At 38.9% G+C, this 13,315-nt stretch overlaps 1 protein-coding gene across 2 annotated transcripts; it reads right to left on the reverse strand.

Annotated features, from left to right (window-relative positions):
* Positions 1-1,835: 1,835 nt before the first annotated feature.
* LOC128515233 (claudin-20) lies at positions 1,836-11,110 on the reverse strand. 2 transcript variants are annotated; one of them, XM_053489312.1, is made up of 2 exons: positions 10,915-11,110; positions 1,836-3,654 (listed from the first exon to the last, which is right to left on the reverse strand). In XM_053489312.1, exon 2 carries the CDS (start codon positions 3,235-3,237, stop codon positions 2,437-2,439), a length of 801 nt encoding a protein of 266 aa, XP_053345287.1. In that variant the 5' UTR covers positions 3,238-3,654; positions 10,915-11,110; the 3' UTR covers positions 1,836-2,436. The 2 variants fall into 2 exon arrangements, with proteins under 2 accessions (XP_053345287.1, XP_053345288.1); XM_053489313.1 differs by lacking the exon at positions 10,915-11,110 and adding an exon at positions 6,033-6,117.
* Positions 11,111-13,315: the final 2,205 nt, after the last annotated feature.

The raw sequence follows: 13,315 nt of genomic DNA on the forward strand, positions 1-13,315 counted from the left end.
TATATCATATTTTTTTTATTATTATTATAAAACCAACCGAAAGCAACAATAAAAGCATGTGATTGGGTGTATCTGTGCTATTTCTCTGCCTATGTGACCCATTAAAAAAAAAAAATTGCTTAGTCATGTATAGTTTGTATAGTTGAAATTACGGTGGCTGAGAAGTGCAAAACAAAATAATAAAAAACAAAAAAACAAAAAACAAATACAATATAACAAATCAAAAAACACAAAGACATATACAGAAACAAAATACCAAATGAAAAAACACAAGGACAATGCACTCAAACAGAAAAAGGTAAGCATAGCTCGCAAATTAAATTCCTATCACTGATTGGATGAGACATCTGTCACTCAAGACATACAAGAAGTACTATCAGGTAAAGTCAGAATAGTTTTTAAAGCTCATTTAACAAATGAAAAAAAAGTTTTGGCACTTAAGTTGACCAAAGTGCTGTATAATCCTAAAATACTGAAATAAATCCTTAAATGAAAATACATCTAAATGTCCGTGTGGCTGCAGTACTTCCTGTGTATTTTGAATGTCAGATGTCTTGTCCAATCAGCGGTAAGAATCAACAAGCCAAAAAAGGTAGGTGTGGTTTGCGAATGACATCCTTACCGCTGATTGGACGAGACATCTGCCACTAAGATCAGCAATAAGAATTTCATTCGCAAACCACACGTTGGCGTGTTGATTCTTACTGCTGATTGGACAACTGAGTGAGAGCTGTGTCATCCAATCAGCGATAAGAATTTCATTCGCAAACCACGCCTACCTTTTCCGGTTTGACTGAATTGTTGTTGTGTTTTCTCATTTGGTATTTTGTATCTGGATATGTCGTTTTCTGATTTGTTATATTGTTTTCGGGTTTGTTGTTTAGTTTTTGGTTTTGTTATTTTGTTTTTTTTGTGTTGTTATTTAGTTTTTAAATTTGTTATTTTGTTTTCAGTTTTGTTATTTTGTTGTCATTTTGTTATTTTGTGTTTTTAATTTGTTATTGTTTTCCGTTGTGTTATTTTGTTTTGCACTTCTTGGCCACCGTATGAAATAAATTAAAATTAACTAACATTTAGATAATCACATTGTCATATACAGTATATATATTATGTTGTACTGAAAAAAGAATATCACTCTATAAATAATTCACAATCCTGAGCCTTATATATGTTTATAAAAAATAAAAGCTAAAGAAAATGTCTAAAATGCTTTGAGCTTTAAGGGCCACTTCCACTGCATCGCTTTTTAAGTTTTTTAACTTAAAAAAAAAAATTAAAAAAAATTAAGATGTCCGCCAGGTAACAGATGCACCCAGACGTTCTCGTATATAAATCACCGTACATTTCACCTTGTAGAAACAATCATCATATAATACGCACGTCTTGGCCAATCAACGTCAGACAATTATCTCTCTAAAAGTACATTTCTGTAGGTGCGACTCTCCTTACTCTTACTGTACGGTGGTTACGTTCTAAAAATACTCGATTTCTCTTTGTAAACCATGTGACCTGTGGCGGGGAATGTTTTGCCAAACCTATTAAATGGCTCAGATGTGGCCGAAGGCTTTCGTTTCTCTACGGCCCACGAGGGAGAGAACACAGCGCAGCAATGTCGGTGCCCCTCAGAACAGCTTCTGCTGCATTTCCTGCACCAATGACAGGCGGTCACACACGCTAAAAATGATTGGGTGCAAGACCCCATTACCCCCGCAGCAAGTATGTGTGTGTGTGTGTGTGTGTGTGTGTGTGTGTGTGTGTGGAGGAGGAGGTGAGCTTGATTGTGTGTGTATGTGTGTGCGTGTGTACACACTCATACACACACACACACTCGCATCTGTGCTCACGTGCAGTAAATGAGCAGTGTGCGCCCAACCGGAGCGAAGCTAATGGGAAAGCAAAAAGCTTCATTACCTCAGATGATGTGCGCTTCAATATGTTTCAGCTCCGCCAGACTCAATGGAAAACACGCACAGGACATTGTAGCGTCTCTACACTGGTGTTTAGACTTTTGTTCTGCCATACACACACACACACCTCGTTTAAATAGTGTAACATGCTTTGTATTTCCCCCACATTCGCTAAGCGTTCTGCGATGATACCAGGCCACAGACAGGACTCGAATTAAAGCTGAATGTCATTTCGTGTTTTTTGAATTTTGCTCACATGCAGACTTGAGTTCAAAGCTTTGGCGTGTAGCGGCGTTTATCTCTAGCGACGGCGGCGGCGTGTGTTTCACCTGAGGATGCACAGTTGTTGGTAATGTTCTGAAAACGCTCCACTTACGCTCACGACCAGAGTACATGAAAGAACCCGACGAAAGGGGGGAGAAAAATTGCAGGCAGCGTCATCGCTCCTCCCTCCTTCCTTTTTTCTCATCGCTTATGACAGCCGAGTGTAAATCCTGAGCTTCGTTCCCTGAGATTCCGGTTCTGGGTTTTAGACGTAGTCCTGCAGGCTGTAAAGGGCCTTGGTGTCCTGAGGTCGCTTGCGAGATGGGGAGTGGTACTGCTGCTGATGTTCCAGCTGGAGTTTCTCCTGCGCCGCTTTCTCTTTGTGCTCCGGTGGCTCCGGTGGCTCCGTCTGGCTCTGTTGTTCTCTACGCTCCTTTTTCTGCTGCTCCTGGCTTATTACCTTGTCAGGGTTGGATAACCCGCAATTTGTGGCCCCGTCCCTTTTCCTGGGACATGACAGGCAAAAAATGACGCCTCCGGCTAAGAGAAAGCCGGCCGATACGAACGCGACGTACACGGCTCCCCCCGGCTCGTACTTTCCACTCTGGGGTACTTTGGAGTCCATGAACGTTGTGATGACCTCATTGGTGAACCAGGACGCGGGCACGAGGCACAGGAAACCTGCAAGGACAAAGCACGTTCCCGCAGCAATCGCCGTTTGTACCTTGGAGCTCTGACTGCCACCCCAGTGAGTGCATTTAAGCCCCAGGGCTGCCAGCCAGAGTCCGAGCGTCGCCAGCAGGCAGGAGAGGACCATGGTGGTGCGGGCAGTCTGGAGGTACGCGGGCAGCGCCAGTACAGAGTACTTGAGCGTGCAGCTGAAGATGCCCGTGCTGTACCAGGTGCAGTCCATCCAGAGGCCCTGCATCTGCGAGATCGCCGTCATGATGTTGGAGCCCATGCTGACGCTCACCTTCCAGTTGGGTAGCAGCGTGGCCATGGTGGCACCCAGAACCCCAAGCAGTGCCAGAATGAAGGCGAAGATCTGCATAGTGGACGAAGGCATGATGTCACTGGCGTCCTTCCCCTTTTTCTTTCCTTCTTTGCTTTCACCTTGTAGCGGCGGCGGCCCCCGTCCGCGCTCTGCGTCTCCCTATCACCGCTGCTCAGGCCAGATAATTTCCTCAGCACGAGCTCCGGCGGGCTGCGATAAAGAGCGGAATGAGAATTGAACTGAGCAAGCAAGCGTGACGTCCTGACAGATGAGGCGCATGGGGCTGGTGCCTGAGATGAGACACTGGACTTTTTTCCTGCTCTCGATCCCTCCCTCCTTCGCTTTCGCTTTTTAGGACATTAACTGGCGCTGCGTTTAACTTGCAGCATGGAAGTGACGTTGTGATTTTGGAAAGGCTAATTATTCTTTCTTCTTGTCCAACTGCGGAGTAGCCCCTTTGGCGATGTTCGCTCGACGGGCAACGATAATCTGCAAAAAAAACACACACAAAAAAAAAAAAAAACAGGTAAAATACTTGCATAAAAAAAAAAACGAGTCTACTATTTGGACAAGCATGCCCGTTTTGTGAGAGTTAATTGATTTTGCTCTTATCTCTGCCAGCCAGCATGAGAAAAGCTAAATAGCTTACTGCCTTTGTTCATTTCGCTATTGCGATTGGTGTAATTTATAGATAAGGACGTGCAACGCTGATAAAGCGAAGCACACATCAGTCATGTCAGTTTCGCCATATAACATACAATCCGAATGCTTACTCTCCTGATGGCGTTCGTAATGCAGTGTAGGTGCATCATGGCATCTTAGAAAGATTTAACCTCAAAAGACAGAAAGAAACAAAAAACAAAGACATAATGTGAGGGTAGAACCTTATTTTGTTTTGTTAATGTAATAAATTGCTCTGTTCATGAATGAATGAATGAATGAATGAATAAATATATAAATCCTCCAGCTTTGTCGAGGTAGATCTCGATGCGGGACTGTCTCCTCACCTGAAGGTCATTCAGTCGCTCATGCGAAGACAATGTGCCGTATTTATTGTCTCACAACAACAAAAAGAACTGCCGAATTAACTTGGAATGAACCAGGACTCTTTCTAACCGTCCTAAAGTTCCTCTTTGTTCCTCTTTGTTTCTCAAGATGTGGAAGACATTTTACACGGAGACTAGAAAGAAATGCTTTGGTGGGAAAATTGTGATTGTACACACTGCGATTAAAGTAATCCACAGTAAACATACATTTGGCTAATTACTGCAGTCGGCGAAGACCTCCCACATGGCCACCTGCATAGAGACACACGAGCGGAGGACATAAGTGCACAAAATTACCGTCTTTCGGCCACCCCACCTCTTCTCCCCAAAACCTCACGCAGGATAATAACAGCATTTAGACGCCTCCTGTCTTCTGTCTAATCTAAAAAATCTAAGCTTTAACCTTTTGGTCCTTAAAATTTTGTTATTTTTGTCGTTTAGCTATTTCTTCTTTTATCCATAAATGTAGCAAATTATATATTTTTCCCATCCATATCCTCTAGTTTTAAATCTGATCCATGACTTTGGCAGATCTTTGAGCTGTGTGGTTCTGTGTGGCTGTATTTATTTATTTATATTTATTTATTTATTTATAATACACTTAATTAATCAAGCAATTATTTACTATTAATTTTTTTTTTACATTATATTATTTATTATAATTCTTTTATATTATATTCTAATTTTTTTATACTTATTTATAATATTCTTCGATATTTAAGGGTCGTAGAAAGATTTTGTTATGATATTCCACTCTGGATATTCGGAAAAAATTTTAGAACTTAAGTGATTTAGATATGTAAACACTAAATGTTCAAACAGAATTAATTTAGAATAACAAATATCTTAATTTTGGAACTTGGCCCAAGCACTATGACATCACCCCAATGACGTCATAGTTAAATTTCTTTCCAATATTAAATCTGTGATTTTTTTGGAGGTCTTATTATGCTCAAAAAGTCATGAAATTAAGCACACCGGCTGGAATCTGCTGCCATTAGGACGCCTGAGCGGCTGGGCCCCAGGCGTGGTACAGGGCCTTTACACACAAAATTTTCTGTAAAGAATACCTTATGTATAAGAATACCTTATACACACTTGCACATATATACGTGAAAACCCCTCTACACATTTACATCTCATTGAACTAAACATCTTGTGTGACATCAAATTAACTAACATCACACTGCATGACATCATAGGGGCCTTTTTGGAGTTCTTACCATGCTCAGAAACCCAGGCAGCAATGGCACAGGTGCTTGGGACTGATCATCATTACTTTGCAATTATTATGATTATTATGATTATGATTATTATTGTATCAATTTCTTCTTAAATTAATCTGACTTTATGGACATTGTATCTTTGACCACTTTAAAACCTATTTAAAAGCATATCTAATGCTAAAGATATTAAGATAAAGCATTTCTTTATGTGCTTTTCACTTAAGCTGGTGCTGATAAAATAATATATAATGACAAATAATAAAAAATAATATTAAAGCAGAAAAAAGTACCAAATAAAATGCTTTTGCTCATCTCGGACATTTAAAGCCATTTCTTTTAGTGCCATTTGGTGGGATTTTAAATAAATCTATACACACACACACACACACACACACACACAAAAGGTTCTGGTCTTATGTAGCTTTAATATTTTACTGATATTATGTCTATTTTATTAAAATAAATTAAGTTTGTAATAAATGAAATGCTGTAATTTTGTTAAGTTTCTTAGTTCTATTCATTAGTTTAACCTAAATATACCAATTTTTACTATTATTTATCCCCAGTGATCCTGACCCCTGTGTGCTAACATTACCTGCAAATGGAGTGTGCGGTCAACTTGCTGTCAGTCCACAAACTGCTCCAATGTCTCAGCAGTCCCTACTTCTGCCTGTCAGTTTTTTGCTGCCTACAGTTACTTATGATGAGGAACGTCTGTGACACGCAACAGTATGACATCACAGTTGATGATGACGAAGCTGCATAGTTTTTGATGTCTGTGACACGCTTAAATCTTTAAATGTTTTTTTTTTCGTGAAGCTGCTTTGAGACAATGACCATTGTTAAAAGCGCTATATAAATAAAATTGAGTTGAATTGAATTGAATTACAATATGACATCACAGTCGATGTTACTTGTTATTGTTGGATGGATGGTGTACAGCTTTATGTGCTGTCCGGCACATCGGGTAATGGTAATACATCCGCCATTTCTGTTACAGATCCAAAAATCATCAGCCCAGAGCCATGGCTGCCTGAGCCACCGCTTACATTTAATGTATTCTTGTGAAAATAGTTCCCTTTGAAGGTCGCTTGAGCACACAACTTTGTTTTTTTTTCCAAACTTCCATTTAGAAGCCTTTTATAATGAAACTTGCACATGCATCACATGCATTAATGCATTAATATTGACAGCCCTTAACAGCACATTAACATGTTTGCATGTAAAAAAATCTAAAAATTTTAATGCATTACTATTTGGGCATAATGAATTACTGGGGTTCGGGCATCAGGTGGGAATCGATCAAACCGGGGCCGTCCGCATGGCAGGCGAGAAACTTACCAATGAGGCACCATTTATGAATATACTCAAAAATACTTGAAGCATCACGTGTAGATTTCAAAGACAGGCCCGTCTGTAGCATACCTGGAAAAAAATCTGTAAAACCTTGAACTAAGTGTTTACAGGAAACTCTGATTGCCTGTCTTAATGTTATTATTTCTTTCTCCTGCTAGACTTTAGCGTCGTGCTAACGGCATTCTTTATGAGCCACTTCAGCAAAGGTCATGACAATATTTAATCAGTAAATATTCTGTACAGAAGGAAAAGGAATACCACAAGCTGACCCTGACCTTGCAAAAAATAACACACAGTGGGAACAGAGCATTAAAACTGTTTTTACTGTAGTTAGTTTTTCAGTTTAGTTTTTATCAGTTGTACAAATTGACCTTTGATTTAAAGGTTTTTCATTTCTACTCAGAAATGCCCATCTAAAACCAGTGGCAAAGATTGGCTGAGGCTTGGGTTGGTGTTTTTATTCCATGTAAAACCTTGGAACTGGGTCTGGAGTGTGGGAATATGAGATGGGAACCTGTGCATTTCTCATAGTGCTCTTTATTCCCCAGCACTGGTTCCAGCCTTTTCTTTCCCTTACATACTGTTTTTCTAATCCTGCCTTATTGTTACATAATATCTCCAAAGCCAGAAATAAGACAATTTATAAATTATTATTTCTCCTGGTTATTCAGGGCCGTTTTATTGCATTTTATATGTCTAAAAGTCTATGAGAATTCAAGAACACCCTGAGCGTATCATCATGTCTCATAATAATGAAAATCAAATCTGATTAATTATGTATTGACTATGGTATCTTCCTTTATTAAAGCTGCTAAAGCTCGAATAAAATAGTGCGACTCTGATTATAGCCTCTGATAGTCCACAGGTCGGGTTGCCAGCTTGATGCTGATTGTCATTCACACACTACCACTTGTGAATGCCAATTAGAAGAACCTGGAGGAGAACCACCAAGCGTGTGGAGGACAAGCACACCTCATGCACACAGACCTTTATTAGGTCCCAACCCTATTACATCATAGTGTGTCAGGGCCCCCATGTTCCTCTTAAGATTATGAATTTTCTTTTTAAGAATTTGGGGATTTTTGGGGGTCACAACATACTCAAAAAGGTATGAAAATCGACACCCAGGTTGAAATCTGCTGCCATTTGGATGCCCGAGACTCTGGGCCCAGGGCGTGGCATGGGGTTTTGCTGCATACTGTAGCTCATACACACTTGCACATAGTGTATGCATGCGAAACCCGGTACACATTTACTGTATATCTCACTGAGCTGAACAACTTTTGCTGTGCATATCATGTTCATAGTCTCTACACAACAGGAAGTCAGTTATTTTGCAAAACGCACCCAATGGAATTATATGTGCTCCTCCTAGGGGATTTATACCATCGCCACCAAACCGGGTCTATGTGATCTCAAGACACTGTCTTTCTAGTGCGCCCAGGTGTCGGATGGCACAGGTGCTTGGGTCCGATCATTGTTGCTTACAGCTATATTTATACTCTAATTACACATCATGGATTACCCAGAGTTAGCATCTACACCAACTCTATTAAGCTCTATAGCTCTTAATGCACCAAACATGCATTTATTTAACCACGACTTAATAATATGTACCAGCTAACTATTAATTACGATTAATTAATCTACTAATTAGTAATAACTAAGTACTGTAATAATGTAACTGTATCTGTAATTAATTATTCATTCAAGCATAATGCAATACAGCATAATTAGGTATCTCTGGTACTTTAGAGTAACATAATGTTATGTCTGTACTACTTTATAGATATTAAATCATTTAAAAGCATACATGCATGTACTTTTAGGAAGAAAAGACTAAGAACGAGGTGTGTAACAGTACAGAAAATCAGTGTTTGGTATGTGTCTTAGGATATTAGCTAAGATATTGACCTAGCTACCGAAAGTTAGGTAGTCAGTTTTCTCCAGAAACATTAGCAAGCTATGTTAGCTTTCTGCATTAGACTACTAGGTGTTTAATTCAGGTGAATTCAATAAAGCAAGTAAAAGAATTCATTGTTCATTGTTGTATTGAGGCTGAACACAAGACATTAGCTCCTGCATTTATTAGCTAATTTAATGAGACAGCTAAGTTTCCTAGTCATGTCTCACTACAAACATTATGCTAGCCTGTTATTCTATTATTTGTGTCCAGTTAAACAGCTTAGTCAACCCTTTAGGAAAAAGTGACAATTTTGTGGTCAGAATAAAAGTAACAAAAGTCTTAAAGTTTGTATTGTACATGTATTAGCTAAGATAGCAACCTGCTTGATTAGCTAGTCAGTTCTTGTTAAAAACATTAGCTAGCTCCATTAGCCCACTTATGTAGTTTATGTAAGGTCAGTTAATCATACAAGGCAGCTCATACTGAACACTGAAATGACGATGTCGCAGTTAGACTAAACTGATAAGAATTTGTTGATTAGTTAGTTTATTAAGATCATGTTGATGAAATGCTAGATAATGTTTGTTTTCAAACATATATTAAATAAATGTTTTCATATAAACCTAACATTGTGATATGAAGTGTAACCTTATACTGTATTGGATTTGGACTGCTTTTTGAAGCCAGGAAATGTCACTTGCTTATTAAATTAAAAAGTGATATTTTAGCAAATAAAAATGTGTCCGCAATCTGGTCAGATTTATATATATATATATATATAAAAAAAAAATACTTAAGATGAACCAAGCCAAATTTAAGATTATTAAGAATATTTTACCTGTAAGAGTAAAAAAAAAAAGTATTTTCTGTACTGTAATTTTTTAAATTATATTTTAATTTCATAGTTTATATTCCCTATTTGAATATTTTCTTTTCATGGTTTATTTTTCTTTTTTATCATATTCTTTATTTAATATACTAAATTTTCTTGGTTTTTTTTGTTTGTCGTTAAAACATTTCACTGCATATCATACTGTGTGTGGCTGTGCATGTGACAAATAAAATTTGAATTTATTTCTAGACAATCACCCCCCCCCCCCCCCGCCATTTTAAACATAAATTTCGTGCTCCATAGCAGATAATTTTGCAAGAAAAAAAATGTTGAAACCTCGCTAACATATCTTTTAATAGAGCAAATTTACATCTAAAAAGTAGCAACGATTGTTTAATATCTCCTTTTTGCCGTGTTTAAATCTCACATTAAAGAACTTCAGATCAATTTTATTATACAGGTTTTCAAGATATTTTCACTTACTGAGATCTCAAACTTTGCAATGTTAAATGTGTCCAAAAACATTGGGGTCACTGATATAGAAGGGGAGGAAATTTCGTCACTGTTTTTAGTGAAGATACAGCTCACAAATATGGACAAACAGAAAGATCTTGACATTACAAACAATGCTAAATTTGCTAGAAAAAAATCATGTATAAATGATGGTTTTAGTACTACCTAACTAGACGTCTAATATATAATGTATCTGCCAAATATATATTTTTTTGTTTTAGTTATATACAGTAACTCAAAACATGGGTATAGTCCTGATGTCTGATTTGTACTTGGATTTCCGACACATTGACATTAAGTTAACATGACCACCATGAGAATATAAAACTATTTTATGTTTACTTTGTAACTTTGTAAGCTCAATATATTTGTGCATATTGTGTAAGAAGTCAACAAGGTGGAAAAAATAATCAGTTTTGTCGAAAACCTTATATGTTAGCTAAGTGTGATTGACTCATGCATTAATGTTGATTTGATTTGTTGGCAAACTACAAGCCATAATAAATAAAAATCATATACGTCTATTCAGCTCAGTTTGTATTCGGATTAAGGCTGTTGAATGTCCATGATGCTCAGCGGAATGAAATCCTTGTATGCAGTTTTATTTATCTTTTTTCACTTTTGGAGATCAGATCTTTCAAACCAAACAGATCCATATTTCTATTCTGAGGATGTCAGTGCTTTTCAGTACCATACATAGTCAAAAAATGTGAAAATTCCAGGATGTGAACTGTTTTCCCAGGCTGCCACACATACTGCAACACATGTATACTTTCGCACGTAATCAGAATTGCACAGATGATAACTATACTAATGAATTACTTCAAACACTTTATTAGGCAAAAGAAAGAGTAGTGTAAGTGTACAAACCTTGTTGAAATATTCCAGCTTCTGCAGGAGGTCTCCTGACAGTGTGTCCATCAGTGAGGTGTGTGAGAGGTCTTACACTTCCATGCACATGTGAAGTCAGAAAGACTGTGTCCAAAGAGTGTTAAGAAAGAGAAGAAAAATCAGAAAATCAGTCGTTCTCCAGGCTCCAGCATGTCGAGATGTGTGTGTGTGTGTGTGTGTGTGTGTCAAGGAAGAGACCAGAGTACAGAGTTGATCTTTATTTCTCCCTCTTTCTTGCACACTCATTAGTGTTCAGAGCACCCCTTCTCGGGGACAGAAGGGAGTGTGTGTGTGTGTGTGTGTGTGTGTGAGGGCTGGAGCCTCACGCACTGTTCGCGCGTGAGTGAAATGGGCCGGACTTACACTCCTCCACAAAGGTGTTACTGTGGCAACGCTGGCTTCCCACATCACATTCACACATCACATTCAGTTCCTTCTTGAATCTCTCCAGTGAGATCCCCATGCTCATGTCCAAATCGGCTTTAAAATAACACGTCTGAGTACTTCCCTCAGGAATCCAGAGCATGAAGGTGAGAGTGGGAGAACGCAAGCGGAGGATTTCGTTAGCTTCCCCGAGAGGTGGATAGCTCCAGCGGATAGCAATCACTCCCTCCCTCCTGCAATTTGCAAAGGTGACCAAGATCATGTGGCATGCAGAGGTGGAACGAACGCTCCTCCTCCTCCCACACACTCATGATTATCATCACCCACTTAAGGCCCGAAACAAAGCGAGCGCCTGAGAAAAGGGCTGTCATTATGACTCATTTGAGTTCTATTCTTTCTCTCTATAAGCTACACAAGCGGCACGAACCAGCATGCTTCAATCTCTTTTCGCCACTTTTGTAAAGAATATGCACAACACTGTTCGAGGAAATCATTAACATTGTACACAATGTTTAAAGATTTCCCACTGAATGCACTCTGCATTTATTTAAAATCTGAATCAAAGGTCAGAATCAGTCAGAAATTTTAACAATGCAAAGGTTTTATAACCTTTCGGCAGGTTTTTACGCCGTATGCCCTTCCTGACACGACCCTCCCATTTATCCGGGCTTGGGACCGGCACTGCATCCAGTGGCTAGGGGATTTGGGCACTGACTGGGAATCAAACCTGGGCCTTCCACATGGCAGGTGAAACACTTACCACTGAGCCACCAGTGCCCCGCTAAGGTGATCAAACCCACAAATTAGGCTTAGTGGTTAGCACTGTCGTCTTGCACCTCCAGGGTCCAGGTTTGATTCCCCCCTCTGGATCTGTGAGTACTGTATGAAGTTTATATGTTCTTCCCATGCTTGGTGGGTTTCTACTGGGTTCTCTGGTTTCCTCCCACAGTCCAAAGACATCCAGATTAGACTAATTGGTGACCCCAAATTTCCCGTAGTGTGTGTATACCCTAAGTCTCCTGAGGCTCCCCGTGACCCTGTACACAGGGTAAAGTGGTATAGATGATGAGTGAGTGAAGAATATTTAGGAGCTCCATAGATTTAAGCTTAAATATGTTTTTCCAAGTACAATATGTTGTTAAGTTCATCTGTTAGTTTTTGAAAGGTGCCAATACGTTTGCAGTATGCCAGTCAATCGAGGTTCCGATCACAACAATAGAAAAGGAAATACAACCAATTAATTAAGTAAGAATGTCTGTGGATGTCAAAAAGGGTCACAAGGGGCCACACTGTGGGAAGCTGTGTGGGTCGAGCACAATTAGACTTTAAACGAATAAAATGATATTTTGGATTCAAGTCTGTCTGAGGAGCAGTATGTTACCAAACGCTTTGATTATTATGCTTTCTTGCTGTGCACACCTCCTGTGATGTTTGTCACCTGGAGCCAAGTACACTGTACCTAAGTAAGCGGGGACAAATTCCTCAACCTTAATTCTATGCTAAAATGCATTCCAAAGTTCAGATAAGATTAATATGAAGCTTCTGCAGTACCATTGAACTAAATCAAATTGGTGTCTTTTGAAGTTATGGTGTGTTTAGTACAATTTAAACGGTTGTATTTCACTGAAAATAACTGTATCACTAACAGGAAGTAGTTGTGTAGGTGCCTGTAGAATGAGGGTTTTGAAAATGTGCTCTAAATACTTATAGTGTACTCATGTTCCTAGTGACAAAATTTACACAGTGTGCAGAGCAGGAAAATTTATAACGACGAAACCCTATGGTAATGTAATGGTTGTCCCTGACTTATAAACGAGTTCAGTTCTGTTTGTAGGTCGGATTTGTTCGTAAGTTTGACAAAACAAGTCTTATATGCCACGACTATAGAATGTAAACAATACCAATCCACTTAACTCAATCTGTCGCCTTTCCCCACACTGCCATCATGTGGCCAAAATCCGTAATAGAACCTTAGGAAATGAATCTCTGTTAGGAA

The sequence above is a fragment of the Clarias gariepinus genome, chromosome 27 (assembly GCF_024256425.1).
Source record: "Clarias gariepinus isolate MV-2021 ecotype Netherlands chromosome 27, CGAR_prim_01v2, whole genome shotgun sequence".
NCBI lineage: Eukaryota > Metazoa > Chordata > Actinopteri > Siluriformes > Clariidae > Clarias > Clarias gariepinus.